The sequence below is a fragment of the Carcharhinus amblyrhynchos genome, chromosome 5, assembly GCF_965287045.1.
Source record: "Carcharhinus amblyrhynchos chromosome 5, sCarAmb.v2.hapA, whole genome shotgun sequence".
Lineage (NCBI taxonomy): Eukaryota > Metazoa > Chordata > Chondrichthyes > Carcharhiniformes > Carcharhinidae > Carcharhinus > Carcharhinus amblyrhynchos.
The window spans coordinates 49,840,022-49,865,826 of NC_137328.1; the positions used below are offsets into that span (position 1 = coordinate 49,840,022).

Here is a 25,805-nt window from a genome sequence, read left to right on the forward strand (position 1 = left end):
ATTGGTGTGTGTTGGAACGATTTACTGATTGATTCTCAATCTGCTTGGCTGTATTCTTTGGCTTTCATACATTCAGGTGGGACTTGAACCTGGAGCTTCTGGCTCAGAGACAAGTACGCTACCCACAGTGCTGCAGAACCTACAATTGGAAAGTAAAAGTATATAATTGTTTGCCATTTTTTAAAGCATTTGTGTACAAATACTGAAATTAAACCATCAGTTTATGTATGTGCCAATAAGCCATTTATTCACCAAATCATTATAATAAAGATACTGCTTTGGCAATTTCACACTTTTTGCATGACAACAAAATGTGTTCAGTATCATTTGCGGCTGCTCAGATACAGAAGCACTGTCTATATGCAGAAAGACTGGACAATATTCAGGCTTGGGCTGATAAAAGTTTATTTATTTATTCGTCACAAGTAAGAGTACATTATCACAGCAATGAAGTTATTGTAAAATTCTCCTAGTTGCCACAGTCCGTTGTCTGTTTGAATCAATGCACAACTAGCACATCTTTCAGAATATAGGAGGAAACCGGAGCAACCAGTGTAGTCTGGTTGTGGGACTTCAACGTCCATCACCAAAACACCTTCAGTAGCACCACCATTGATTGAGCTGGTGAAGTTCTAAAAAAGGCAAGACATGGGGAGAATGTGCAAACTCCACATAGACAGTGACCCAAGCTGGGAATTGAACCTGGGTCCCTGCCAGTATGAAGCAGCAGTGCTAACCACTGTGTTACTGTGCTGCCCTAAACATGCAGCACACAAATGCAGGGAGTCTTCACACTAAGTGGTGGTTGAAAATCACAATTTAAAGTGAAGCATAGTTTCTCATAAGAATTAATGTTCAAATCAGAGTTATGTTTCTGAGGACAATTCTTATCCATAAAAATCAACATAAAAAAATTGATGCAGTTTGAAATACTGTAATGTACAGTTTGGAATACTATAATGTACAGTATAGTTTACAACGGTTCCTTAAACACAGGTACTGTACAATACAGTACAGAGGAGTAGCATTGCGACACAAATAATTCTTTTAAAAACGTAAGACCACAGCTGTTCCTCAAGATGTGATGATGCCATAAATGCCTGCATACTTTAAAACGGGGAGTACTGCACTACAAAATAAAGCCCTTTAAAATGAAACCCCTTTAAAAGGAGACACTTAAAATGGGGATTTACTGTACCAGGCAATTACCATTTTCAATAAAAGGGAATCTAACCATCTTCCCTTGATATTCAATGGCATTACTTTCGCTGAATTCTCGACTATCAACATCCTAAGGGTTACCATTGACCAGAAACTGAATTGAACCAATCATATAAATACTGTGACTGCCAGAACAGTCAGAGGTTAGGAATTCTACATAGATGCCAGTGTCATAGTTGAAATGGAATAGCTTGGCTAGAGGTGCAGCTAGTCCTGGAGCGCACGTCTTCGGTATCATTGCCAGAATGTTGTCAGGGCCTGTCGCCTTTGCAGTATCTAGTGCTGTCAGCTGTTTCTTTATCATGAGGAGTGAATCAAGTATGCTGAAGACTGAAGATACTGGGGACTTCAGGAGGAGACCGAGGTCGATCATCTGCTTGCCACTTTCTGGCTGAAGATAGTTGTAAATTGTTTAGCCTTGCCTTTTTTAGAACTTCACCAGCTCAATCAATGGTGGTGCTACTGAAGGTGTTTTGGTGATGGATGTTGAAGTCCCACAACCAGACTACACTCTGTGCCTTTGCTTCTTAAAAGTTGTGTTCAATATGGAGGAGTACGGATTCATCAGCTGAGTGGAGGGTGTGATAGGTGTCAAAGGGTATGGGGAGAATATTGAAATATGACGTTGAGATAAGAGGATCAGCCATGATCTAGTTGAATGGTGGAGTATGTTCAAAAGACCTAATGGCCTACTGCTATTCCAATTTTCTTTGTTTCTGTAGTCAGCAGCAGGCATCCTAGCCCATGTTTGACATGATACCATGAGATTTCATGGGTTTCATATAATTCACAACCAAGGTAAGAGTGGAATACCATGCAAGCTTTAATCATATTTCTTTATTACTTCTGATTTTTTTCGATCCTTTCATAGGATGTGGCCATACTGACTAGATCAGCAGTTTTATTACCCATTCCTAATTGCCACAGAACTACGGAATCCTTCCAGTAAATCAAAGGCCGTCCGGCCCATCGAATCTGCATCGACTCTTCAAAAGAGCATCCCACCTACGCCCTATCCCTGTCCTATTCTTGTAACCCCACGCATTTACCATAGTTAATTCACCTAACCTACACATTTCTGAATACTAAGGAGCAATTTAAATGGCCAGTTCACCTAATCTGCACAAGTGTGGGAGGAAACTGGAGCAGCCAGAGGAAACCCACGCAGACACGGAGAGAATGTGCAAACTCCACACAGACATCCAAGGCCAGAATCAAACCTGGGTCTCTGGTGCTGTGAGGCAGCAGTGCTAGCCACTGTGCCACCATTCCCTTGAGAATGGTGGCACCATGGCTAGCGGTAAGTCGCTCTGTTGAACTGCTGCAGTTCATGTCGTGTTAGTATATCCACAATGCTGTTCAGGAGGAAATTCCAGGATTTTAACCCAACAACAGTTGTCCTCCTTGATGGTAGAGGTCAGGTTTGGAAGGAGCTGTTGAAGGAGCCTTGGTGAGTTCTTGTAGTGTATCTTGTAGACAATTGTTTGATATTTGCTTCTCTTTAATGACATCCTCACAGAAGTATGGATCAAATGAGTATGACTACTCCAGAATGTTGCCCCATCATGTTTCACAGTCAAGCAGCTCTTGCTAAAGATAATTTATCTGTTATTTAGGTAACTAAATGACCATTAATGACCCTGTGATAGACCACTGTCTTGGTCCTCTACTTTCAACAGGTCATGATCCCTGTAGAGAATGATAACTGTTAACAAGATATTTGAATTTCCCAAACAATATTGACTAACCACTAAAATAAAAACAAAATACTACAAATGCTGGAAATCTGAAATAAAAGCAGAAAATGCCGGGAAAACTCAGCAGGTCTGGTGGCATCTATAGAGAAAGGAACATAATTAATGTTTTGAAGTCATATGACTTTTCTGGTAAATTCTAATCCTAAGGCTGACTTTCACTGTGAGGATTGCACTGAAGTTTCCATCTCTGTAGCCCAGGCTAGGCGAGTCTTCCCAGTCTCCTTTAAACCCTTGTGACACATGCTGTTCAGTTTGAGTTTGTTTTGATTTTTACGGGCATTCTGTACCTCACAACTTTCCACATTGTTTGATGTGTATTGGAGCAGTTTGCCTGGGATGGGGAATGTTCTGTAGCACAAGTCTTTACTATAACTAGAGTGCTGTCAATGCCCCCTAGCCTAAGATGTATGCAGTTTTGCTTTAGAAGTAAAAAAAAGGAAAAACTTGTGTTTGTTTAGTGCCCTATTACATCTGTCAGAAAGGCTTTAAATCAACGGGGACCTCAGCAAAATATTGATGGCAGAATACTAATTAAGCTAAAAGTCTTTGAAAGAAATTTCTGCTTTCTTTAGATAATAGAGTTTTTTTTAAATCTATTTGAACCACTGAAACAGATATGTTGTTTTGAAGGTTTTGCCTAAAGAATAATGCCTCTCTGTATGCAGTACCGCTTCAGTGAAGTATTAATTTAATTATATTCTCAAGCTATGGATGAATTTTTAAAAGAAAATTATTTCACAAGATGCCAGCTTTGCTGGCGAGGCCAGAGTTTTACCCATTCCCAATTGCCCTTAAGAAAATGGTAGTGAGCTGCCATCTTGAACTAGGTGTGGTTACACCCACAATGCTGTTAGGAAAGAAGTTCTAGGATTTTAACCCTGTGACAATGAAGGAATGTCAATATAGTTCCAATTCAAGATGGCATGTGGCTTGGAGGGAGGATCCCTGCATCCATAATCTTCTGGTTCACAGGTGACATTGCTACCTATTGAGTCAAGCTGATACTTTGTGTAATGATTAGTGGTTACTTGAAACAGACTTGAGAGAAGTTGCAAAAGTTGTAAGAAAATTAAATGGGATGAATAGAGACTATTGAAATGCCATGAAAGGAGAAAATGATGAGCTGAATATCCTTTCTTATTTTGTGATACTTGTTAAAAAAGACCAAGGAACCAGTGCCAAATTAATTGAGATGGTTACTAATGCAGACCTGCGCTGTAATTTTCTTTGTTCTTTTATCTAATCTCAGTATTATGTTGTCCTGAAATTTAACAGCCACTTTCTGCCCACACATGCATACTGTAGTCTGCTGAGATTGAGAATAATATGAGATTGAATCAATACGTTACTCAGGCAGGTAAATTTATAAATAGTAATCAAAATTGCTGAAAAAATCAGAAATATAAATGCAAAAATATGACTGAAATGTGAAGTTGCATTCAGCTTTTGGTATTTGCTGGGGAAATCCAGAACTGGAATGTATAACAGTAAAAATGAACATAAAATTCAACTTGAAGACTGAATGCAGAATTTATTTAAAATTGCTGAAAATCTAGCTGTTAAAATGTATATAACGAGGTAGTCGTACAACTTTCTCAAATTTTGCGGACGAATCCGTTTGTCAAAATTCACAGGATAATCTGCATGAAAGCTGGGCTAAATTATTTGAGGATTAAGTGTTGGGTGGAATTTCCTTGTAGTTCCCATGTTGTTTGGTGGAGGAGCCAGCTTGCCATTGGCTGCCAGTAGGACCTTCCGGTCCTGCCATTGTCTTTGGTATTTCACATGATTTGCCTGTCCTCCTGCCAGGTAACCCTTTGTGGAGTGTTGCCTTTGGTGGGAACCGAGGATCCCGCTGACTGGAAGGGTTGGAAAATTCTACCTGTTATTTTGATTATATTTCAGATGACATGATTAATTCCATTCTCCTGTGCTCCCCATCAGGGAATGTTACTTTCAGAATACAAATTGCAGGTGTGCAGCATGTAATCCTTTGGCCCATTAAAATTAATGGGGACAAAAAATCTCACATGATACACTCCCTGCATGCACCCCTGAGTTTTTCATGCATTTTTAACTTTAAGAGCAAATGCCTCTCTAATGTTCTTATCGTTCAACATGTCAAGGTCTAAATGATCACACATCTTTTTCTTTGATATTTTCAGTTTCATCTGAAATTTTTCCACAAGGTGATCATGATCTGAATTTATATCCATGCTGGAATACCAACAGGATGTTCATGGAGTGGTATCCCTTTGTTTCTGAAGGGCACCCCATGGCAACATAGAGCCCTAGGAGTGACATCGGTGCCATTTATTGCCTCCTGGGTCTGGGCACTCTGGCAATGGCAAAGAATCCTACAGCCCAGGCATCCTGATGGACCTGGTCCAGGTGGAAGGTGATGTAATCAAATATCCGGGAATACAGGGCATCCATCACTTCACAGTTGTAACTATGAATGGAAATTTGAGAAATGCCACTCAGGTCCCCAGTTGAGTCCTGGATCCAGATAAGTAAAGTTCAGGGCAGCCATGACCTTCACTGGTCCTCCTCCAGGTGCCAGGTGAGCTAAACACCTGGCACAGATGCTGCACTATCTCCCTATGAAGATGCAGTCTTTGGTGGCACATGTTGTCCAACATGTAATTAAAAGACCAGTGCCTCCTGTACAACCATGATTTACAGAGGGCTGGCTTTGTACCCCGTTCCTCGGCCTGATGCGCAGTTGGCACCCAAAGCTCTGCAGCAGCGATCTGTTGTTCGGGATCTGGCTCCTGTGGTACTCGATTAGGCATGGGATGGCCCTGATGCTGTCGCCAAAACTTATCTGCCTTGGCAGCAGACAGAACTATGACGGTTAGCTGGTCTGGCTGCAAGCCAAAATTCATTTTTTTCTCTGTGGGCAGGATGGAGAAGTGGAGGGTGGGAGAGACAGTGAGAGACAGTCAACATCGTCAAACACTCTGCTGCCCTCAACTCCTCCCGTAGCCTGGATTCATGTACTGATAGACAAACCCTCTCCATTGCAGCTGACCAGGGCAGCTTGCAGGAGCTGCTTCCTCCAAGAGTAAGATAGCAGGGTCACAGACACTGGCCCCTGCTCCCTCAGACCCAACCATGGCCTCTGGGTTGGGTGATCCCTAACCTCATTGGATGTCATTGCACTCCAAACTGTAGTGTGGCCATACAAAGGAACCGGCAACTGTTCCACTCGTGCCTGGCAGATATGCACCTCTCCTCCCTCAACAAACCCAAAGCCAGGCCATTCCAAACTCCCACCTCACTTGATAAAATTGCAAGAGCAAGAAAACACTTTGAAAGTGATATCCAGAAAAGAAAATGTCAGTCTTATGGCCATATGATTAGAGCTGCAAAGCTACAGTGATCTTGCCTGGAACACAATAGAAAAGGCATGGACATCACAGAGTGGTCGAAGATGAACTATCGTGGGTGTGTGAGGATGGTGCAAGACAGATGAGTATAACAGCAGATCTTCTGGTAGGGGTAGCCACAAGCGGGACAGGAGGCTGCCATTCTTTTACAACTCCATGTGCTTTTTCTTTTAATTTTTGGCTACCTCTTACTCTTCTGTCATCTTTGGCTTTTTTTTGGCTCTATTGGATCTTTTTTCCTTGGGGATATAAACTGTGTCTATATCATGTGAAGTTCTTTTTTGAACATGTTCCACTGATCTGCCAATTTTACCATTTACTGTTTTCCCCAGTTTACTGGACAGTCTTTTTCTTCCAGTTGAAATCAGCTTTATTTCATTCCAGATGTTGGGAGAGAATTTTTATAGGCAAAGGGATGTTGGTTTAAGTATATGCGGAGAGCTAAATCCCCTAAAGGTCACGATCCCAACATTACCCTGCTCACCTCTGGGTTTTACTTTGGCAGAATCCCTGTGCAGCTGTTGGTGAATTGCATTAATATTCTAACAGGCAATTAAGTAGTTTTAATCAAGGATTTTAGATTTTATAGGTAATGGGCTTATTTCCCAAGCTATCTGCAAATTGCTATGGTGCTAAGGCAAATCCACAGTGGGGAGGCATTTTTTAGTGAAACCGATATTCAGGGAAGGGTTTGATCAGCTACATTTAAAGCTATAGCCATGGACAGGTGAGAGACTGCAGTTCGTAGCACTTGTTGTCAGTATGTGCTTTATGTAACTAATAGTGCATTGCCAGCTCTTTGGAAGTCACTGCACTTGTCTTGCAGGAAGTCGCTTCACCTGTCTTTGCTCACTTTTAGCTGCAGTTTGAATCTGTAACACTTTAAATTGATACTCTTGTTTAGCTTTTTGTTATTCATTGTATCAAAATGTTGAATACTTCTAAAAAATCTATATTAAATCATGTTTTTATTTAATGCACCCTTTTGTCTGGATTGGAGTTTAGCAAGACTTCCTTATAATTTTATGAATTCCCCATTTGCTCTCATCCCACTTATCATACAATGGGATAATTGTGATACACTGGTGAGAGAGTTTTGTGTTGAGTGGAAATTAGTTTCCATCCAAATCAAATCGGAGTGGCTCAGTGAAGCATTTAATGCAATTTAAGTCAGAGTGGACCATATCCAAAGCCTCCATCCAAAAATCATCGCCATATTTCTTATGCCAATGCTTGGCACGTTGTTTCTCAGAACCTATCAATTCAATGCATAATAGTATGGATCTTACAAATTGAAGAATGAAGGCCCTTCAAAGTGAATAGTTTAGTTGAGGGGGTTGAGCTATGAGGAGAGGCTGAATAAACTAGGCTTGTACTCGTTAGAGTTTAGAAGAATGAGGGGAGATCTCATTGAGATGTATAAGATGATGAATGGGATGGATAGGATAGAGGTGGAGAGACTCTTCCCACTCAGAAAGGATAGTAGGACTAGGGGGCACAGCCTCAAGATAAAGGGGGGGGGGTTTAGAACGGAGTTGAGGAGGAACTTTTTCACTCAAAGGGTGGTGAATCTCTGGAATTCTCTGCCCGTTGAAGTGGTGGAGGCTGCCTCGCTAAATATTTTTAAGACGCGGGTTGATGGGTTTTTGATAAGAGAGGGGATTAAGGGTTATGGGGAGAGGGCGAGAATGTGGAACTGAGCCACGACAGATCAGCCATGATCTTATTGAATGGCAGGGCGGGCTCGAAGGGCTCTTAAAAATATTTAGCAAGGTAGCCTCCACCACTTCAACGGGCAGAGAATTCCAGAGATTCACCACCCTTTGAGTGAAAAAGTTCCTCCTCAACTCCGTCCAAAACCGCCCCCCCTTTATCTTGAGGCTGTGCCCCCTAGTCCTACTATCCTTTCTGAGCGGGAAGAGTCTCTCCACCTCTATCCCATCCATCCCATTCATCAGCTTATACGTCTCAATGAGATCTCCCCTCATTCTTCTAAACTCTAACGAGTACAAGCCTACTCCTGCTCCTATTTCTTATGTTCTTATGTCTCTGAGCATTGTGCATTTCTGTGCTTTACTTTTCAGCTACCTCTGCAAAAATGGGACTTGTGGAAACAAAGTTGGCAATCATTCCAGGTGCAGGTATGGATTCATACTATTGATTTTTTTCCAGGATTATATTTTCGATAAATGCCATTAAATAATTTGACAAATAAAGTGAATTTGTTTGTTCTTCAGTTGCTGTAATGTTCAATTTCTCTACTTTCACGAATGAAAATGTGCTGAGTGCTGATGACAGCTCTCCTTGTTTTTGCTCCACCAGCTGAAATTAAACATTTCACAATTTTTGAGATTAGGAATTTCCTTGGCAGCGTGCAGTGGTGTATAAGGCACTGGAACAGGAACTTTAAGTAGGAGTTTGGACCAGCGCTTAGAAAGCAGAATAAAGCCAGTATGACCTGAGGAGGGAGAAGAGAATGACTCTTTGAGCTCAGTGGAAAGGGTGGGTTGGGAGAAGCATACTAGCATGATCCAATCAGAAAAAATTAGTACTAGCATTTACTAGGGGACCTGCAGGGAGAAAGCTGCCTTGGACTTGGGCAAGGGAAATGAGAAAAGAGCACCATCTTGAACCGGAAACAAGAGAAGAATGCTGGCAGAAACTGAGGAGGAAGAGGAGAAGAGTTTCAAAAAGAAATTGCAGGGAAAGGGCTGGGGCGGGTAGAGTCAGGTTAAGAAAGAGTGTCAGCTTGCTATCTGAGGTGAGGAGCATGAAATCTATACATCCATACCACCTGACCACTTCAAACCATTTAAAATTGACATGTTAAATAGCTTTACAGATAACAAGATCATGTGATGTGGACTGGCTTTGATCAACTTGGGATGAGAGTGAAATTTTCCAGAAAATTTTAGCATCTTGAAGTAAAGGTTTAAATGTCTCAATTGAGAGGAGAATCTTGCAATGCAACCTGAATAAGTTGCCAAATTTAGTGACGCATGCTGCATTGTTTTGCTGGTTGAAAAATACTGCCTGAAAATTTTGACATTTTTGTGTTCAATATAGTAAAAATTATCAGCGATTAATTGACATTCAAATCCGGAATGAGTTGATTGCAGATCAAATATGTTTTGCCACTTTTGAAAGGAAATGCACTCAAATAGCAAAAGAACTCAAATGCATCATGTATGCTCAAAGCTACCCAATGCAGTCAATGCTGCACTCCAAGTTATCCGGTGCATCAAAGCTATCAAGTGCACTTAGCAACCTCCATAAAAAAACCCAGGAAATTAGGAACTACTTAAATAACATCTGAATTTATTTGTATTTTTTCATTGAGACTAAACTATCTTTTCACCTTACAGTGCATGGTTGGGAGAACATAAGAACTAGGAGCAGGAGTAGGCAATCCAGTCCCTCGAGCTTGCTCCGCCATTCAGTATGATCATAGTTGATCATGCCATGGCCTCAGCTCCACTTTCCAACCTGTTCTCCATAACCCTTTGACTCATTACTAGTTAAAACTCTGTCTATCTCCTCAAATTTACTCAACGTCCTGGCATCCACTGCCCTCTGGGTTAGTGAATTCCACAGATTCATGACCCTTTAAGAGGAGGATCTTTTGAGATATACTAGGTTCTAGAGACATGCTAGATACCCTTTGAGACATACTAGATTCCCATTAGTTCTTAATTCATTTTAGTCTCTGGGTATTTAGTTCACACCTGTCACAACTCACCTGTCCCGACTCGCAGGGGCTAAACTACCCTACAGAGTTGTAGGATTTAAAGTCGTCACCCAGCCCCCATCCTCAGGATCCCACTCAACTCCTGTCCCCCTCCCTGGAAAAATAGAAAGAGAGTGGGACAGGAAAAGAATACAGCGGGAGAGAGGAACAGGAAAAGTAGAGAGAGAGATAGGGTCAAATAGGGAGACAGAGATGAGAACTATACAAAGACATGGGAACTATAGAGAGAGAGAGAGACGGGAACTCTAGGTTCGGAGAGAGAGACGGGAACTCTAGGTTCGGAGAGAGAGACGGGAACTCTAGGTTCGGAGAGAGAGACGGGAACTCTAGGTTCGGAGAGAGAGACGGGAACTCTAGGTTCGGAGAGAGAGACGGGAACTCTAGGTTCGGAGAGAGAGACGGGAACTCTAGGTTCGGAGAGAGAGACGGGAACTCTAGGTTCGGAGAGAGAGACGGGAACTCTAGGTTCGGAGAGAGAGACGGGAACTCTAGGTTCGGAGAGAGACGGGAACTCTAGGTTCGGAGAGAGACGGGGACTATAGAGAGAGAGTGAGACGAGGACTATAGAGAGAGAGTGAGACGAGGACTATAGAGAGAGAGTGAGACGAGGACTATAGAGAGAGAGTGAGACGAGGACTATAGAGAGAGAGTGAGACGAGGACTATAGAGAGAGAGTGAGACGAGGACTATAGAGAGAGAGTGAGACGAGGACTATAGAGAGAGAGTGAGACGAGGACTATAGAGAGAGAGTGAGACGAGGACTATAGAGAGAGAGTGAGACGAGGACTATAGAGAGAGAGTGAGACGAGGACTATAGAGAGAGAGTGAGACGAGGACTATAGAGAGAGAGTGAGACGAGGACTATAGAGAGAGAGTGAGACGAGGACTATAGAGAGAGAGTGAGACGAGGACTATAGAGAGAGAGTGAGACGAGGACTATAGAGAGAGAGTGAGACGAGGACTATAGAGAGAGAGTGAGACGAGGACTATAGAGAGAGAGTGAGACGAGGACTATAGAGAGAGAGTGAGACGAGGACTATAGAGAGAGAGTGAGACGAGGACTATAGAGAGAGAGTGAGACGAGGACTATAGAGAGAGAGTGAGACGAGGACTATAGAGAGAGAGTGAGACGAGGACTATAGAGAGAGAGTGAGACGAGGACTATAGAGAGAGAGTGAGACGAGGACGATAGAGAGAGAGCGAGACGAGGACGATAGAGAGAGAGCGAGACGAGGACTATAGAGAGAGAGAGCGAGACGGGGACGAGAGAGAGAGAGCGAGACGGGGACGAGAGAGAGAGAGCGAGACGGGGACGAGAGAGAGAGAGCGAGACGGGGACGAGAGAGAGAGAGCGAGACGGGGACGAGAGAGAGAGAGCGAGACGGGGACGAGAGAGAGAGAGCGAGACGGGGACGAGAGAGAGAGAGCGAGACGGGGACGAGAGAGAGAGAGCGAGACGGGGACGAGAGAGAGAGAGCGAGACGGGGACGAGAGAGAGAGAGCGAGACGGGGACGAGAGAGAGAGAGCGAGACGGGGACGAGAGAGAGAGAGCGAGACGGGGACGAGAGAGAGAGAGCGAGACGGGGACGAGAGAGAGAGAGCGAGACGGGGACGAGAGAGAGAGAGCGAGACGGGGACGAGAGAGAGAGAGCGAGACGGGGACGAGAGAGAGAGAGCGAGAGACGGGGACGAGAGAGAGAGAGAGAGAGACGGGGACGAGAGAGAGAGAGAGAGAGATGGAGACAATAGAGAGACAGAGAGGCGGGGATTATAGAGAGAGATATGAGGACTAGAAAGAGAGAGACGGGGACTATAGAGAGAGAGAGAGAGAGGGATGGGGTTTATAGTGGGAGAGAGAGTGAGATGGGGACTATAGAGAGAGAGAGAGAGACGAGGTCTGTAGAGAGAGAGAGACAGGATCTATTCGTTCGTCCATCGTCATCGATGAGGACCTCGACACCATTACTCCTTTTGAGGCTGGTTGCCATGTGTCTGAAGATGACTGATCAGGCCAATTTGGGCACTGAATGTCCTGACACATACTGGACAGACTTGTGTAGACACAATAGTTGTTGCGCTGGTGGCTGTGGACTTGTGCAGCTCGCGCTTAAGTTGTGCTTCAGCAAAATACCTTGCTTCGTAAGCTTGACTGCCTTTGTGGATGAGGCAGCGCCAGGTAGGGCGATTTTGTGCCAGCGTTTCCCAGGTGGTCGCGTCTATGTCAAGTGACTTCAGGGAGGCCTTGAGTGTGTCTTTGAAATGTTTCTTCTGCCCTCCATGTGAGCGTCTTCCAGCAGAGAGTTCCCCAAAAAGGAGCTGCTTGGGTATGCGCTCGTCTGACATACAGATGACATGACCTGCCCACCAGGTCTGTGCTCTCATCAGCAGTGCTTGGACTGATGGTAGACTTGCTCAAGAGAGAACTTCAGTGTCTGGTACTTTGTCTTGCCATCTGGTGCGTAATATTCTGCGAAGACAAGTCATGTGGACAAGCCATGTGGGTCTATAGAGAGAGGGGGAGAGACGGGGCCTACAGAGAGAGAGAGATGGGGCCTGTAGAGAGAGAGAGAGCGCGATGGGGACGAGAGAGGGAGAGAGAGATGGGGACGAGAGAAGGAGAAAGAAAGATGATGATGCGAGAGGGAGAGCGGGTCGGAGACGAGAGAGAGAGAGAGAGACGGGGACGATAAGAGAGAGAGATGGGGACGATAGAGAGACAGGGATGAGAGAGAAAGACAGGGATGATAGAGAGAGAGAGAGACAGAGACAAGAGAGAAAGACGGGGACGATAGAGAGAGAGAGAGATGGGCGATAGAGAGTAATGGGAATGATAAGGAGAGAGAAAGAGAGAGAGACGGGCGATAGAGAGTAACGGGAATGATAGAGAGAGAGAGAGACGGGGACGAGAGAGAGAAATGGGGATGATAGGGAGAGAAAGAGATGGGATAGAGAGAGGGAGAGAGGGATGAGAGAGAGAAAGAAACTGGGATGATAGAGAGGGAGAGAGACGGAAACAATAGAGAGAGAGAGAGACGGAACGAAAGAGAGAGAGAGATGGGGACGATAGAGAGAGAGAGAAAGACGGGAACTATAGAGAGAAAGAGACAGAGAGACGGGGACTATAGAGATAGGGACAGGGACGAGAGAGAAAGAAAGAAATGGGGATGATGGTGGGGGGGAGAGGGAGAGAGGAAGAAATGAGAAGGAGGGAGGGAAGATATAGCAACGGAAGTAAGGTTGGAGAATCACTAAACAGTACAGCATGGAGACAGGCCCTTCAGTCGAACCAATCCATGCTGACAATGGTGACCTCCCAGCTATTCCCAATTGCCCACATTTGACCCATCTCCCTCTAATCCTTTCCCATCTATGTACTTATCCAAGTGCTTTTTAAATGTTGCTATTGTACCTGCCTCAACCACTTCCTCTGGCAACCCATTCTATGTACGCACCACCCTCTGCGTGAAGAAGTTGCCCCTAATGTCCCTTGTAAATCTTTTCCCTCTCTCCTTAAATCTACCTGTGCCATTTAATTTTCAATTTTCCTTCCCTGGGGAAAAAACTTCGTGCACTCACCCAACCAATGAGTCTCATGATTTTATACACCCTTCATTCTGCTACATTCCAAGGAATAAAGTCCTAGCTTGGCCAAGGAGGGAGGGACCAGGATTCACAGGGGAGGGAGGGAGAGAAAAGAGGAAGCATTAGAGGAGGGTTGGAAGGTGAGGGAGAGTGGGTGGGAGGTGAGGGAGACTGGGGGAAGGTGTGGAAGGGGGAGGAGAGTGGACGGGCAGAGATTAGGAGATGGAGGCAGAATTTCCAGCAGAGATGGAGAGATGGCTAGGAAAGCATGAAGGAGAGAGATAGAGGGAGGAGGAAGGAGTGAGGAGAAGGGGGAAGGAAAGGTAGAAGAGAGAGGGCGGGAAGGGGTGGGGCATGACAGGGGAGAAAGGGGAGAGAGAGAGAGAGAGAGACATGAGGGAGATAGGGAGGGGAGAAAGGGGGAGTAAATGGGACAGAAAGGGAAGAGGGTGGTGGGGAGAGGGGTTGGAGAAGGGGAAAGGGAGAGAGTGGAGAGAGAAGGGGGAGGAGAGAGAAAGGCAGAATGTGGGTGAGGGAGAGCTAAAAGAGAGAGGGGGTGGAGGGGAGGAGGGAGCAAGAGGGGGAGGGGTGGAGCGGGCAGGGAGAGACAGGATTAAGATAGTGCCATGAGGGAGAAAGATGGAGGAGGAAGAGAGAATGGAAGGACAGGAGGAGACAGAGGTAGTGAAAGGAGTGAGAGAGAAGTAGGAGAGAGGGGGAGATGGTAGAGAACGGAAGGTCAAACGCACAATCCAGGTCTCCCAACCAGCGCAATGGCACGCTCCTCAGTTGGAGTGAGAAATCGGATGTCGACCATTTATCTCCAGGTCTGGGAACTCGACCTTGCCCTGCACAAAAAGAGTTGGAGAGAGTGTGAACAAGATGCATGCAAAGGCAAATGATAAGCATCAAAACAGAAAATGGTGGCAAATCTCAATAGCTCTGATAGCATCTGAGGAGAGTGCATAGAGCTAACGTTTCAAGCTTGGATGACCATTTTTGAAATGTTGTCTCTATTCTCTCTCCACAGATGTCTCAAACCAGTTGAGGTTTTCCACCATTTTCTGTTTTTGTTTCAGATTCCAGCATCTGCAGTAATTTGCTTTTACCTTTGTAGATGATAAGGATGCCTGCCGTGTATGTGGCAAGTGGAGCTATGGACGAAATGTTTAAAATAAACTGATGGTTTTTGGTGCCTATATGATGTTGCTAATTGCAAATGTTTGACACTGTAGCTTGGGGCAATTGGCAACATTGATGTCAGTTACGTAACTTTTAAATGGTAGCTAAATTATAGCTTTTTAGTGCAATTGATGTCAAATGAGTGTAAATTAACACTGTTGAATGCAAATTATGTCATAATTTGCCTTGCCATGGGCAGGTAGGAGAAGATAGGCAGCAGCAACCAAAGACAAGAGGCAATCCAACCCAAATAATTTGCCTAGCATAAGGAAAGGCCATTAAGAAAAGCCTAACAAAGAACAATTAGTTAAGTACCTGCAACCTACAATGCACAGAAGCCATCTGCACATGTTCAACATCCTTGCCACGTAAAACATTGACTGGGATTTTCTGGCCCTTCCCTTCTCCCCCACCCTCTGCCCAAACTCTTGCACACTTGGATATGGTAACTCATTGCATGCAAATCCCTTCTCCTAGCCTCTAAAATATGTGCAGTGTCAATGTCTAAAAGTGTGGTAAGTGATTTTGTGACAGTATTTCTTTGTTCCTGCCTTCCTCCTCTTCCACTGGCGAGAGAGATTCCAGTTTTAAGTAACTGAAATTAAAAATTGAAAGTTGGATTGTGCTGAGGGGAGAGAACAAAGTGGTAACTGGATGCTTGCACCATCTGCAGCTTGAGTCAGAAAAAGGGAGATGAGATGAGGGAGAAGTGGATGAGATGAAGGATTAGGTACAGATACCGCATCATTCTTCCCTTCAGCCCTACCATGAGACATGGCTTCAGTGATGTTCTTTTCCATGATAGCCAGCATCATGTCCTCCATCGGTGTTAAAATATGCAGATATGCTGTCTCCTCCAATTCTTACTGCTGCCTGTGCTGTTCTGCACCGTTTTCTTCGACAAACAAGAGAGAATTGCGCCGATGAGTGTCATATTTGGTTGTGAATTTTGAGTGGCACAGGCTACAACAATGCAAAGTGTGTGAGTGTGAGATAATGCACATGAATGATTGGGTTGAATCCTGATAGAGGTTGTTGATAAATGGATCATGCAGGTATTGAAAAATGGATAATACGGGTATGGTGAATAGAGCAGTGGATGAGGTTAGTGGTGCAGATGGCAAGATATGCCATTTGAAGGTGAATTCACTAACTTTGACAATCAATGTCAGATAGATAAGCTTCTTTCTGTGTTGCATCAATGGTCTTGGAACAATATTCCTGGAATTAGCCTTTGCTGCTATTTGTTCCCACTGCCTCTAGAGCATATATCTGACCCTATGTCCTGGATCCCTGCAAGTATAGGCTATTTTTTTCTGCTGTCTTCCAACAAAACCTTCATTGTCTGAAAACTTTGGTGCTCACCCTGTCACAATTTCAGCAGTTGCTCAAAGTATTACAACTCAGACTGAGTCTTGAAAAAATAGGTCTCACCATTTCTTGCAGCCACTTTGCACCTCCCCTTTATGAATCCCATATTGCCTTTTTTAAGTTGTGTGCCATAGCCACAAACAATTTCAGGTTCTTTACTGACTTGCACAACCAATGAACAATATAGTGGGTTCTGGCTGCGCACAATTGTTTAAAAAAGCAGGTAGTGCTGATTTAATGTGCTACCTGCAAAGCAATGAATGGAGACACATTTGTCACATACCATGATCCCCTTACCTCTTTTTTGGGATATCCTCAATTCTCCCCCATCATATTCAAGAGAATGTTGTTGAATAAATAGAAAGATGACTGGAGATAGAAAGCAAAGAGGAAAGGAAAATGTTTTCCTTTGAACCATGAATGGATTGTGATGTGTTCAAAAATTTCTGCTGCAATTTTGATTGTTTTGTATTTGTATAAAGATTTGCGTATTGGCACAAAGGGAATGATTATAGAAACATGTTATAAATTAGTGGTTACTGCAAATTATGAGAAAGATTGCAGGACATCAAAGACAAGTTACAAATTTAGTGCAAAGAACAACGTGCAAGAAAGAAAATATAATCTAAGTAGTAAGATTCTTAAGAGTGGTGGAATAAAGACCTCGAGTTGCAAACAAATTTTTAAACATTGGAATGAAAGTAGAAAAGGGCATGTGAAAACAAATAAAGTCCTAGGTTTTATATGCAGAGACAATGAATAGAAAAGCAAAGAAAGGGTGGCAAGCATACAGCAAAAATCAACAAAATTCCTTGAGGAATGAGAGATTATAGTTATGAAGGAAAGTTTGATAATTTTAGTCTTTTTTGATAAATAGAAAGGCTAATGAGGATCTTACAAATAATGTGCTCAGAGAAGATAAATAGTGAAAGGTGGTTTTCATTTATTGATTTCTGATCAAATCACACTGACTCAGGATCATAACTTATAGGGAGAAGCTAAAATGTTTTTTTTTATACATAAGGCTTTTAAAATATGGAATGCTTTACTGCAGGAGACTATTCAGAAATGGACATTAACGTTAGAAAAAAATCAGTTAAGTATTTGAAAATGATGAATAAACACATACAAGTAAAGAGAAATGAAAATTATGTTTAAGCTCTCTGCAGAAAAATGGATATGTATAATCGCGGTCATAATTTATGTAGAATAAATGTACTGCAATAATGATCTTAGTGTATATTTCAGTTTGGGTCCTTAAGTAGGATTAAGCACACTCTGTTAGCCTTTCCATAATATTTAACTCAAACATGTATACTCTTTACTTGATGAAGTAGCCCCTTATCTGCCGAGGACTGGAACGTTTTTTTTTCTGTTTTGTTTTCAAACATGATGTGGAGATGCTGGCGTTGGACTGGGGTAAACACAGTAAGAAGTCTCACAACACCAGGTTAAAGTCCAATAGGTTTATTTGGTAGCAAAAGCCACTAGCTTTCGAAGCGCTGCTTCTTCGTCAGGTGAGTGGGATTTCAGTTCACAAACAGGGCATATAAAGATACAAAATCAATTTACAAAATAATGGTTGGAATGCTAGTCTCCACAGGCAATCAAGTCTTAAAGGTACAGATCATGTGAATGGGGAGAGGGTTAAGCATGTGTTAAAGAGATGTGTATTGTCTCCAGCCAGGACACTTATGAGATTTTGCAAGCTCAGGCAAGTCGTGGGGGGGTTACAGATTGTGTGAGTTGAACCTAAGATCCTGGTTGAGGCCGTTCACATGTATGTGGAACTTGGCTATCAGTCTCTGCTCATCAATTCTGTGCTGTCGTGTGTTGTGAAGGCCATTTTGGAGAACGCTTACCAGAAGATCAGAGGCCGAATGCCCATGACCGCTGAAGCGTCCCCAACAAGAAGCAAACATTTTTGCCTGGTGATTGTCGAGCGGTGTTCATTCATCCGTTGTTGTAGTGTCTGCACTGTCTCCCCGATGTACCATGCATTGGGACACCCTTTCTGCAGCATATCGGGTAGACAATTTTGGTTGAGTCGTAAGTGTATGTACTGTGTACCTGGTGGATGGTGTTATCATGTGAGATGATGGCATCTGTATCGATGATCCAGCATGTCTTGCAGAGTTGCTGTGGCAGGGTTATGTGATGTTGTGGTCACTGTTCTCCTGAAGGCTGGGTAGTTTGCTGCAGACAATGGTCTGTTTGAGGTTGTGTGGTTGTTTGAAGGCAAGAAGTGGGGGTGTGGGGATGGCCTTGGTAAGATGTTCGTCTTCATCAATGACATGTTGAAGGCTCCGGAAAAGATGTTGTAACTTCTCTGTTCTGGGGAAGTACTGGACGATGAAGGGTACTCTGTCTGCCATGTCCTGTGTTTGTCTTCTGGGCACCAACCTCCTCAGAAGACTGAATGAACTTGGCTCTTTTTCTAATGGCATACATTTAGGAAATAAATAATCCACTACATTTGGGAACCATGCTGCATATATCTAAATTGGCATTTGACCATTTCAGAGACATGTCCAAATGGATGTAGAGCCCACCAATCAATGACCACGTCAGCTGCATAGAGGCAGCATATGCCCTTCAAACCTCTGTGTTCCCAGTGCCCTGGTCATGGCATTCAAGATACCATGCTTGCAGTCAATTCAGTGTAAGGACTGGGTATTAATAATTATTGTCAATGCCTCTAGAGGACAACAAACATTAGGCTTATTGTGACTCCTAGGAGTTGGATCATTTGACCCCAATGAAGATTCTTGTTGTGCATGTGCAGATACATCTGAGGGGAAAGCTCAGCCACTTGCTGTCCTCCAGAATGATTTCACGCTATAACCTTGAAATGTGATATGCAGACTAAGGGAAAGCTAAGGGCTGGAAATTGCATTGCTGCCTTTTGGAGGGAGATCATTTAACAGGAACTATCAGTGATTTCTCAATTATATCCATTCCCAGAAACAAGGAGTAGAGAATGCAGGCTGCAAACAATGTTGTCGTCTTTGGTTATAATGAAAAGAAGGAGGGCCTATTGCTGATTGGCGCAACTGAATGAGGGTCAACGCCCTGAGGAATGAAGCCAGCTGGGTCCCAATGCTGGCTCAAATGCTATGAGAAGGAGCCAAATCCACTAAAACATTTGGCGTGACCAAGGGTCTACAAAAGATGCAATTCATACATGAAGATGAATGAGACAAGTGCCTTTACTAGTCTAGAGATGTGGTAGCTCACATTTGCCTCATTCTCCATGAGGAACTGACACTGCATGGATGTGAAGGGCATTGAATGCAAGTTGCTCTGAAAGTTATTGCCACACTCAAGTTTTTTGCCTGTGGATCGTCCCAGGGCTCCACTAGGACTTTTGCAGAATCCCACAATTGGTGATAGACTAATATATAAGGGAACTTCCAATGCCCTTTTCGATAAAGCTCACCATTACGTGCAGCTGTGCATGGATGAGGCAAGCCAGGCTAGCAGATCTGTGGATTTGCTGTGATCTCAGGCTTTACACAAGTGCAGGGAGCTATCTACTGGATGTGTGGCCTTGAGAACTCCCTAGTAGCAACCTAAGAGATTCAATATTAGAAAAGAATTTCACCCTCTGAGCATTCAGAAAATTTGTCATCATGGAAAGCTGTTCCGGAATGTTTATGCAAGGGACCAAGGGAGCTCACACGACTTGTACATTTTGAGTTACTCCCAGGTGCCAGAATTATTTGAGGGAGCTTAGCACTTAAAGGGTTGATTTCTCAATGCAGACAAGTTGTTATGGGTGTAGCTGTTGTCATGCTTTGATGAAGCGGAAATTTCGATGCCTTCATTATGATCTTCAATATGCCACTAAAAGTCAACAATCTCACAGAATAATGTTGAGGAAGCATGAATCACCTTCAACCCTAATGATGGGATCAGCCTTGGAAGGCCCAAAAGCCTAGGTAACATGGTGGCTGCTGTAGAATGTGCTTTGAATTACACAAGCACACAACCTCAAGCAGCTGCAAATAATTGCAGTCCTTTCGACTAACAAGCCAACAAATCAGTGACCTGTGAATCCTTTAAGAGGCTGGAATGCTATTGAATACATAAATGCACTAATGCATGCATGCATTACAGCAGCTCTAAGAAGAAAGCCTTTGTCGGTGGTTAGTTCTGGACCTTCTCAAGATGGTGCTACATTAATATAGCACCAGCTGTCCAGCATGTTCTCATAGTTTCCTCATCTTGATACTGAGCCACTAAATGTCACTAGATATCAGGACATACTGATCAGTATGCAATAGAGTGCACCCAAAGTTTGTTGAAGTTAAGTTAGTATTATCCTCACAGAGAGTGGTTCAACAGGACCATCAAATGGTTTTTGACGGTCATAACCCTAAATTTGTTGAAGCGTATCAAGTTTACATCCTACCTTGCCTTGGCACTCGGGAGAGATGAAGCCTAGAGAGCTTTGACACAGAAAACAATTATAAGTCCTTTCATAGTTACTGCTGAGCACTCTTTTGGAGACGTGCTGGAGCATCACTTTCGCACCATGATAATTCTTGAAATTGCCCATCTCACAAAGGCTGATAATTGCTAAGAACCCTAAATCAATGAGTGCACAGGCATACCATAATTTGCATATCAATTTGCATTCTGTGCCTCATGAGGGATTCCTGAGGCACTGCTATAGGCAGCTGTTAGGATCAGGCATTGATCCTTATAGCTAAGTGGACGGGTTCATTAGAATGAGCATACACTTCTGACACTCATTCTCCTCTAGCAGGTATTTCAAATATCACCCAGTGGAACCAACTTCCATCGCTCAGTGTCATACATGAGGAGACTGGGGACTAATAAAGGAATAAGCCCTAAATGTGGAGAAGAAATTACACTGCACTGAATCATGAAAGGATATGGTGCTCAACAATGAATACTACTAAAAACACACCCATACAGTAAAACTATAAAGGCCATTGGAAAGTGCTTTTGGGTGAAAAGACACCAATGTTGGTTACGTCAAACACTTATTACAACCACATACTGCAAATTTCAGTGCAGCAGCATTAGGATAATCGCTAACCTTGATGAACAATTCTCAGGAGGTCACGTAATGTCTGTCGAAGATGTGAGGGCTTCATTTGTCTTACCCAATCATCATCTTGACGCAGAAAATGACTTTGTTCATGTGGGAATGTGAAACTAAAGAAAACCACTGTTATAAGATTGACTGAGACTGAATGAAATGGGAGAAATTGTGGGGGAAGGGAAGGCTACATTGGTCATCTTGATTAAACACAGGACTTTGCATCACATTGATTAGCTATTTAATATCCCCAGCTTGCTAAGAGTCTCTTGCATGAGGTGCATGCTCATTGGCCTAAGTTGCTGGAGCTCATGGCATCACATGCCAAAAAGATTTGGAGGAGCTGGAGTCCCTTGAAGTGTCCTAGATGACCCCAGGATTTCTGTTTGGCTGGTACTGCTCCTCCTGGTCTCCAACCAAGCCTCTGAGTGTCAACCACCTCAGCTGTGACTGCCTCCAGCTGCTGTGGACCCCAGTGAGAATCAGATTGTGAACCTGAACTTATTACAGAACTAAGTCCCACTGAGATGTGTGTATCTGTGTTGTGGAGGGCGCAGATGAAAACAGTGATGGGTCTTCATCAGATGCTCCTTTGACCTCCTTATCCAAGATGCTCTGGGTGGCTATGACCGAGGTGTTTTCTCAATCTCTTCCACTGCCTTTTCTTGTTGAAACAATGTCTATCTTCACCAGCCTGTTCTTTATGAGATGAGAGTGCCCTTAACTTCTCTTGGCTCTCTCCTGCCATTTATAGACAATTTTGTCCTGCATACTAATACCCTTATGAGAGTGAATTTTGATGCGTAGAAGTTTCACTTATCCTCGTGAAGCACGTAGATCACTGTTTTCCTGCGCTGCAGGTCAGTCCTTTTAGAAACATAGAAAGCAGGAGCATAGGAAAAGGAGTAGGCCATTCGGCTCTTCAAGCCTCCTCCACCGTTCAGTATGATCATGGCTGATCCTTTAACTCAACTTCACACTCCTGCGCTCAACCCATCCCCTTCATACCTGTAGAATCTCGAAATCCATCTGTTTCCTTCTTAAATATATTCAGTGACTTGGCTTCCACAGCCTTCTGTGGTAAGATTCCAAAGTTCCCAACCCTCTGGGTGAAGAATTTCCTCTCCATCTGAGTCCTAAATGGCCATGGATGTTGACCTCCTCCCAGGCAAATGTGGTCAGGTAAGTGGACCTCCTGCTCCTACGCCTTAGAAAGAGGATCCCTTGTCTTCCCTGAATGGTCCAGAGGAGAATCCCCAGGGAGATTTCACTGGACTGTGGGACAAATAGTTTGGAATGTTTAATCAGCATGCTACTTTAAACTTTCAACATGCACTTAGCCTGCAGCAAATGAATATCTGTGTGAGTGCAATTTAAATATAGCATGAGGACTTTCGGTCCCATGAGGCAATGGCAGGCAGATGAATCGCTGCTTGCCCCACCCCCTACTGTCCAACAGGAATCATGCTGACCTTCCTGCCCACTACCATCCTTAGTCCCCAGAATGGAAAATTCTGGCCCATATCTTCTTTCTTAAAATATTAATAAAACCCCTGCTTGAGTTGAAAAATGCCAAAAGGCTCAACAAACCTCCCGAAGATATCATAAACTGAGCTCAGTGCTACACCATTTGGGAAGAAAAACAAAATGTGAAGTGGCTCCCTAAATGCCTCATACTGTTCTGTTTCTTGATGGAGGTTTTCTCAGCCCAAATGTGACAGGAGTGGAGGTGGTGGAAATGGCCTGGATAATAGGAGGAAACTCCATTGAGATTGGTCCCCAAAGCATTCCCACCGCAGGGAACATTTCTAAAGGGGGACTCCACAGCAATGAGCAACCATTAAGATAGTAAAGACCCTAAAGGGGTGATTTTGTGGCCTGAAGTAGACCCAGGGGTCATCAGAGCGAGGGGAGTCGTGAATCGGAAGGATCGTACGTACAGCCCAAATGATTCCTCCGGAGGGGTTCCCCTTTGCTCTAGAGGGCCTAATAACATTGGTCGTCCTAATTTTTGCTTTGGATCCACACCTCTGAGAGCACTTTTATATTCAAATCCTTCACTGGTCTCAGCAATACTTACTTCTTTCAGCTTTGGTGCCTCAGTAGTCACATTGAAAGCCCTCTGTTACGCCTGCAGCAAAGAAAGTCAGTGGAAGGACAAGAAGCACGGAATTGGCCAAGCAAGAAGCTGCCTCCTGGAAGATTGCTATATCAGACTTGCTATCAGTAAATGCAGGATACTTATTGGTCCTGAAATCAGGTCCAGAAGCCAATGGGAAAATCCTCTGATCCAAGTGGCACTTGACAATTACACTGTTACCTTTGTGTTGCAGCAAAGCAGAAATTGCATGGCAACAATATAGAAATTAAATACTCATTAGCTTGATTTTCACAGAGTTAGTTAATTACTAATCCACAGTTCTTAACATGTGCATCACTTTCTTTTAGATATATTAGCTCCTTTAATCTGTAGAGATGTGATTTGTAAGAATTTGTATGGTTCAACATGTACAGTAACTTTGATCTTAACTTCTTTATATGTTATTACATTGTCACTACTTATGCAGCAAAATCATGAGGCAAGTACACAAATGCAGGAACTTGTTTTAAACATTTAGCAGCACCGTTATGATACTGAGTGGTGCTTAAAGTGCAGGCTGTTTGAAAGACCCAGAAAAATCACGGTCTACATTATCATTGGAACTCTGGTGATATATCTTATTCTTTTGCATAAAGATAAACTAGGGCACCATCAAATGAAAAGTTTTGATGGTATTAGGTCTAATGACTAGTTAGTTTATTTGCCACACAGAATGCTTCACAGGTCCAGAAACTGTTAACCAACTCGTCATAGAACTGCCAATGTATGTGTCCAAATTTATGTAACTTTTTTTTAACCATACTTCAAATTAAAGCAATACTGAAAATATAAGCTCTTAATAGTGCATACAAATTATCTTAAAGCTAAATACAGACTTTTAGAATAATGGTGCCCTTTGAGAGTTTCTTTCACTAGATGAAAATATTCAAGCAAATAAAATAACTCCAGTGAAACACTAATTTCAGCTAATTAAATTGTGGCAATTCAAGTACATTATATCCTCTTACAATTGCCTCCCCACCCACCTTTCCCAAGAAATCCTGTTTCATTTTAATCAGCAAAGAAAGTGGGCCAGCAGATGTTCTTTTTGTTTAAGTGCTTGGTAAAATGATAGTTGACTGAAGTAGCTTTTCACAAAGAGTAATCCTGGCCAGTTTAATTTTAGTTTGCGTAGTCCCTTGAGGAATATGACTCCACAGCAGTTGATTGCAAAATATTTTGAAATAAAAAGTTTTATTTCAAATAAGAACAGTAAAAGTATTTCAAAAATATACATATTTTTCTTTCATGGGATATTGGCACTGTTGGCAAGGCCGGAAATCTGTCACTCATCTGTAATTGTATATGAGAAAGTGATGGTAAGCCTCTCTCTTGAACTGTTGCAGCCCATGTGGTGTATGATATATCTACAGTTCTAGTATGAAGGGAGTTCCAGGATTTTGATGCCGTGACAGTGAAAGAATGACAAAATGTAGTTCCAATGGTGTGTGGCTCAGAGGGCAACTGCAGATAGTGTGTTCCCATGCATCTGCTGCCTTGTCCTTCCAGGTGGTCGAATTCGTGGGTTTGGAAGGTGCTGTTGAAGGAGGCTTGGTGAGTTGCTGTGCATCTTTTATATGATGCTCACTGCTGCCACTACGTGTCAATGACAGGTAGGCTGCCAATCAAAAGAACAAAGAAAATTACAACACAGGAACAGGCCCTTTGGCCCTCCAAGTCTGCATCGACCATGCTGCCTGACTGAACTAAAAATCCTACGCTTCCCAGGACCGTATCCCTCTATTCCTATCCTATTTATGTGTTTGTCAAGATGCCCCTTAAAATCACGATCGTATCTGCTTCCATTACCTTCCATGGCAGCGAGTTCCAGGTACCCACAATCCTCTGTGTAAAAAAAAATTGCCTTGTACATCTTCTTTGAACCTTGCCCCTCGCACCTTAAACCTATGCCCCCTAGTAATTGACTCTTCCACCCTGGGAAAAAGCTTCTAACTATCCACTCTGTCAATGTCCCTCATAATCTTGTAGACTTCTATCAGGTCGCCCCTCAACTTCTGTCGTTCCAATGAGAACAAACCAAGTTTCTCCAACCTTTCCTAATAGCTGATGCCCTCCATACCAGGCAACATCCTAGTAAATCTTTTCTGTATCTTCTACAAAGCCTCCCACGTCCTTCTGGTAGTTTGGTGACCAGAATTGAACACTGTATTCCAAATGTGGCCTAACTAAAGTCCTATAAAGCTGCAACATGACTTGCCAATCTTTAAACTCTGTGCCCCGGCTGATGAAAGGCAAGCATGCCATATGCCTTCTTGACTACCTTCTCCACCTACATTGCCACTTTCAGTGGCCTGTGTGTCTGTACATCCAGATCCCTCT

General features: G+C 43.3%; 1 protein-coding gene across 3 annotated transcripts in view; it reads left to right on the top strand.

Moving 5' to 3' along the window:
• Positions 1–25,805, top strand: part of auh (AU RNA binding protein/enoyl-CoA hydratase) — a 257,979-nt gene that overhangs the window by 157,189 nt on the left and 74,985 nt on the right. For all 3 annotated transcript variants that reach the window (XM_080188754.1, XM_080188753.1, XM_080188752.1), the window contains exon 6: positions 8,455–8,511. In XM_080188754.1, the coding sequence (XP_080044880.1) occupies positions 8,455–8,511 (57 nt within the window). The remainder of the gene's footprint in view (positions 1–8,454; positions 8,512–25,805) is intronic.